Source organism: Lepidochelys olivacea (genome assembly GCF_965140295.1).
Source record: "Lepidochelys olivacea isolate rLepOli2 genome assembly, chromosome: 13".
NCBI lineage: Eukaryota > Metazoa > Chordata > Testudines > Cheloniidae > Lepidochelys > Lepidochelys olivacea.
The window spans coordinates 17,517,989-17,523,988 of NC_140423.1; the positions used below are offsets into that span (position 1 = coordinate 17,517,989).

Sequence of the window (6,000 nt, forward strand, 5' to 3'; positions counted from 1 at the left end):
TGCCTCCCCCCACATTGTCCCAAGCTCCCTTCCGCAGCCTCACACCCCAGACCTGCCCCATTCCTTGCCTCTTGTCCATGGTGTTCCCCGCACCACAGCAGGACCATGGGCAGTTGTCCACATTGCCCACCCACAAGGCCCTGTTTGGTCCTGGTTAAATCCACACCGCCCTGCTCCCCCAAATACAGAAGTCAAAATATTCCTATGCACCAGAGCACCCAAACAATCACTGAGATGTAAAGTTTTAAAGTTGCCTTGTAAATGCCATAAATCATAATGCAGACTCATTCCCTTCTAAATATTACTACAGTGCAGGCAGAGTTGTATTACATAGATTAGGTTTCCTTTCAAATCACAGAAAACATATTCACACGGTGTTTACAACTCCCACTACTGTAGCACCATAAGCAGCCATTATTCAACCTCATCATGGACAAGATCAAGGTGTGGTGTTGAGTAGGCTGAAATTTGTTTGTGGCAGAAGGCAAAAGAGTTAGAGACAACAAATGGATATCAGAAAGTTTTTCAAAAAAGAAATCAGTGCCAGATAGTGCCCCTGAATGCGATACAGAGATGGTCCCACAGCAGTCACCTCCTGCTAAGAAAAGCAGAACATGGAAGGAAGAAAAACAAACGTTTCAAGACCAGCGGGAAATCGCAGTTTCTTGGAATCAGATTGCTTCAGAAACACATTTCCAAGCACGTTTGTAAGAGAGATTCATCAAGTAAAAATTTATGCGCTGCAACATCACTATACCACTCATGCAGGAGTACTTGAACAGAATTACCACAACGAGTTTCAGAGGCGCAAGCTGTTACATGATGCAAAAACAGAGTTCAAAAGACAACAGTGGCGGCTCAAAGATTTTTTGAATAAAGCTACTTTTAAAGTTGTGCTTTGGGGGAAAGCAAGGAAACCATTCAGCGATGGAGAACTCCTGAAGAAAATTGTTCCGGTCGTAGAACCAGAAAATAAGCTTTTCAGAGAGATACCACTCACTGAGCAATGCCACGTTACAGAGCAGCACAAGAGATCTGACGAATTTTCTACAAAAAGAAATAGCTGGAAAAGTCGCAGCAAGCCCTTTCTACAGTCTGTGCTTGGATGAGAGCCCTGATGTCATGAGGAATCCCAAGGTAATCGTATGCGTTTGCTATCTGGACTGTGATTACCATGGTCTTTCTGAAGGTGTTTTAGCTCAGGTGAGCCTCAGAGATAGGCCTACTGGCAAACACATTTTTAAATGTGTTCAGGCGAGAATGCAGGAGTGCCATGTTAGCTTTGACAATCTCTGCGATTTGACAGCTGATGGGGCAGCAGCTATGCAAAGTGCACGAGTAGGGGTACTGAACGGCTTCCAAGAAAGGTGCACTCAAACTTTTTTGGTTCACCATTTTGCCCATCAAGTAGTACTTGCTCACAAGGCTTCAAGGAAAAGTATGGAGGAGGTTGAATCCATAGTGAAAAAAACATATCAATGCTGTCAACACCAGCAGCGTCAATAAAGGGAGATTCACAACTCTGTGTGAAATGGGCTGAGAGACCCTACAGGTGCTGCTGAATTACAACCCAGTTCACTGGCTTAGTTTTAATGACCATGTACAGAGGCTGTTTGAGCTCTGGGAAGAGCTCGTTGAGGTTTTGAATAAAGTTTTACCAGAACTGTCCCAGAAAACAACAACATGGTTGCCTGCTCTTTTTGAAAGAGTTTTTACCAAAGCTTGCTTCCTTGAACCGGGAGCCTCGGAAACCACAGCTAACAATATTTGATAGCACTGAGGTAATTAATACATTTAGAATGACAATCATTGACATCGTCCAGCACCTACAAGAGGAATGGGACTTTTCAGGGGTTTTGTTTGTTTTTTAAAAAACAAGCTTAGTCAATTTCTCAGCTGTCAGGATGAGAATGTGGAGCAAAAAGTCGGCTTAGCTGTAACCGAATACCTGAGTATCCTCTCAGAGGATCTTGAAAATCATTTCAGGGAGGGAAACTTTTTCCATCAGTACACCTTTGTGACTGACCCATTTAACAACTCTGGTTCATCTTTTTAGGCTACAAACAAACTGCCTTTCAAGACAGATTAGCTTCCTTTGACTCTTTGGATTTAAGGAATCTCAAGTTCCTCATGCTGAAAATGTGCAATGATTCAAGAATGAAAATATACTTCAGTAAGCCTGGTGTTACAATACAGGAGTTCTGGAATAAGGTGTACTTTGTAGGACACCTACAAGCCCCAAGCTAAAGTTGCTTTGCTTGTCCCTGTTTTCTACTACTGTGTTGTGTGAAAGGGTATTCCGTGCACTTCATTTCCTGAAAAACAAGTACCAAAACTGCCTCACTGATGCTAACCTCGAAGCTCCTCTTCTAATTTCACAGGAGACCCAACATCCTGCAGACTTTCCTCTCAAAGAGCTTCTGCGTTTTTGAAAGTAATTTGATCCACACAATGATGTGGTAAAACCCAGAACTATTACTGTCACACACAATATAATAGTATTATGTTTGTTGTTATTATTATCAGTATTACTAGATTGGATTGATATGTTTGTCTTTCTGAAATAAAAAATTTTGACCTATTTGCAGATATGTTTTTTCATTATTATTTGGACTTCTATTATGTCAAAGCATTTTTAAATTTACTTCAAAATTGTTGTTCAATCACTTTTACCAAAAAAACCAAAAGAAACAATAATAAAAAAGACAAGAACGTGCAAGGCACCTTATTTGTATTTCTATTCTGTTAGGTCCAGTAAAGAATAGAGATAACTGTGCATTATTTTTATTATTGAGTCTGCAAAAAAAAAATCTTACATAAATAAATTACAATGATTTGGATGTATATGTGTGCATCTTACTTTATTCACTTTAGGAAAAATAAATAATTTTAGGGAGAAGTGTCAGTGCGGCCACCAGCAAGAGTTGGTGAGAACTTTGTGAGAAATTGTGAGAACCCCTGCTCTAGGGCATGGTCACTGGGAATCATGATGTGTCTGTACTTCAAACACTCCCCACATGTGAAACAGTTTGATTCCAGTGGGCCAGTGTCCACATCACTAAAAGCCACCCTGATGTCTAGCACCAACAGGACGGACCCCCTCATTGGCAGCCTCAGCCCAGAGGAACCAAGTCGGAAAAGTGACTGAGCTCTTCTCTCATCCCTGGAGTTAACCACTCCAGGTCAGGGCTGAGACAATGAAGGTGTCGTTTGCACTGCTGTAATCTATGCTGTGCATGTTGGGTATATAGGAGTTTTCAGTCTCCAGAACTGCCAACCCAGCCCCTTTCACCAACACTAAATTCAATTTAAAGCGATTAAATGAAGTCATTTCCCACAGGGAACTTTCCCTCATAAAGTAGAGCTCCCAAAAGATCACGGAAATGTTTGCGTGAGGCAAAAACTTTGTTAGGGCAGAGCCAAATGGAGGAAGAATATGGAGCTCATGACTAGGCCTCTTCAGAATACCATCTGTGTGTGCATCTGACTCTGAGGAAAATGCTTGTGGGAAACAGGCAGGTGATTACACCCGTCTCTGGAAAAAGTTACCTCCCTGATTAAAGATTTGCACTTTGCTCTAAAGCATTTTACTGCTTGTTCCACCCCCCTGCTGTTCTGAACTGCACATCAATATGTAAACACAGCTGCTCATGGACTGGGGCTCAGGGTCCAGCCAGCTCAAATCCCAGCCCGAACCCAGACCAGACACTTACAGAGTTTGAGAGCATTCTGACTTCTCGGGAGCTGTAGCGATTGACAACAGCAGAGGCTCTTGTCCTAGAATTAGCAATTCATTAATGAGAGGAAAGCTGGTCTTGTGATTTAAGCACAGGACTGGGACTCGAGAGATCTGGGTTCTTTCCCCATTTCTGTTACAGACTTCCTATGTGACCTTGGGCAAGTCATTTAAGCTTGGGCCTCAGTTTCCCTCTCTGCAAAATGGAGCTGTTACTTCCTTATTCCACAGAGGTTTCTGAAGCGTAATTAATACTTGTAGAGGTGCTCAAATACTATGGTGATACACCCATCATTAAAATAATAAACCTCACCTAAGTAGCCCCATGACATCCTGAAGGTTAGTAAACCCTAATCTTACATGCAAACCATAAACTTCTCATCGAACTGCTGCCTCAAAACGGTTTACCTACTCTTCTTACAAGTAATGCCCTGGGTTCCTATAACTGGAGATGACAAGAAAACCAGTCTGTGTACCGTGTGCATTTGTGATGGCCTGTTTCCGGGTTTCTCCTGCACAGCCAGTTCCCTCTGTTGTTGGGGTGGGAGGTTACACACAGTAACGGGGGGGAGGGGGTGCTTTTGAAAACAGACGCACAGTAGGGTCACACACGATAGTGAAATGGAAAGGGAACTCGGGGCAGGTGTGGGATCTGAAACTGCTCTTGGGCCATTTTTTTTAAAATGGACTAGATTTCTTTCCAGTTGATGGTGCCCCTTAAACTCCCTTGGTTATTTCTAAACACCAGAAAAGGGGGTGGGGGGTGCTAAGGGAGACGACAAGGAGTTTATCCCAGAAGAGGCATTGCCCAGGCTGTTACTGATTTCTCAGATCAGACCAGGAGCTGCCCAGCAGCACAAACCCTAGTCAGTAAAATCTAGGGCAAAACACCAAATATTGAGCCAAACCCTGATATTGAGCCTGAGGCGGCCTGGCACCTCTTCCTGGCCCCCCACAGGCACTGGGGGGAGGCTTCCAGGAGACACGTGCGTGCTCACTGCCTCACCTTGGGACCGACGAGCAGATGGCACCTGCCCATGGCACCTATGGGTGCCAGGGCGGCACCTTCGAAGTGACTTATGGGTGCTGAGTGCTCAGCCCCTCCCCGCGGCACCTGGGGGTGCTCGGCTCCTTCCCGGGCCAGCCCCTCTGGCCGCACGCCGCAGCGGGCGCTCACCCACCTGGGCAGGCCTGCGGGTAGTCGTGGCAGCAGTCCATGGTGCGGGGACACGCCTGGTCGCAGTAGCAGGCGCCGTGGGATCGGTCCGGTCTCCAGCCGCTGCTGACACAAGCCAGGTCCCTGCCCCGGCAGCAGCGCCCCAGCTCGGCGCAGCCGGCCTCCGAGCTGGGCGCCAGAAGGAGCAACAGCAGCGCCGCCGCCGCCAGCCAGCCGGGGCCCCGAGCCATCGCCGCGCCCGGCTCGGGGCGAGGGCAGCAAAGGCAAAGCCGGCCGCAGCCGCGCCCAGCCCCAGGCGGGACGGGGCGGGCCGGGCCGGGCCGGCACCGCCTGGGGAGCCCGGCGGCCGCCGCCGCAGGGGCGCGGCGCCCAGGTGCTGCGGAGCAGGTGATGCCAGCGGCTGCTCAACTCTTCGTCCCCGCAACGGGCTGCGCTTTAGGGAGGGGGCGAATCCCGGGGCTCCCTTACCCCCAGCCCAGCTCCCGCGATGTAAAGGAACAAGGCGCCTGCCCTGCTGCCGGTAGTTCTGGCACACCGGCCGGGAACCTCCTGCTCCGCCCCCAGCGAGCCCCCGGTGCTCGGCGCTGGCGCCCCTTGGACACACGTGCCCAGGCTCCGGCTCACACTTGTGGCTGAGTTTCATCCACAGAGTCCCCCTCAACGCTCGGCAGGGCGGGGCCCTGGGGCTCATTTCATTCACCTTCCCTCCCCCGGTCCCGGCTGTCCTGCTCTCCTCAGCCCTTGACACCAAAGAGTAGCGCTGAAACTGCCTCTGAAGAGCCCCACACCCCTAATGAGGGTCAGGTAGCCCCGGGTTTCCTTTGGCCAGGGGTGAGCAAACTTTTTGGCCAGAGATCCACATCTAGATATGGAAATTGTATGGTGGAACATGAATGTTCACAAAATTGGGGGCTAGGGTGAGGGCTCTGGTTGAGGGTGTGGGCTCAGGGCTAGGGCTGGGGATGAGGGGTTGGGGTGCAGGAGGTTGCTCTGGGCTGGGACCAAGGGTGGGAGGGGGATCAGGCTGGGGCAGGGGGTTGGGGCAGGGGAGGGTGTCAGGTGCAGACTCTGGGAAGTGCTTACCTCA

General features: G+C 48.8%; 1 protein-coding gene across 3 annotated transcripts in view; it reads right to left on the reverse strand.

Annotated features, from left to right (window-relative positions):
* Nucleotides 1-5,571, reverse strand: part of LOC311529322 (somatomedin-B and thrombospondin type-1 domain-containing protein-like) — a 32,114-nt gene extending 26,543 nt beyond the window's left edge. The window contains exon 1 of one of the 3 annotated variants that reach the window (XM_084645225.1): nucleotides 5,382-5,571. In XM_084645225.1, coding sequence (XP_084501351.1) covers nucleotides 5,382-5,556 — 175 coding nt within the window. In that variant the 5' untranslated portion in view covers nucleotides 5,557-5,571. Of the gene's footprint in view, nucleotides 1-4,917; nucleotides 5,347-5,381 lie in introns of those variants that run through there. The other 2 variants (XM_084645224.1, XM_084645226.1) reach the window with 2 other exon arrangements.
* Nucleotides 5,572-6,000: the final 429 nt, after the last annotated feature.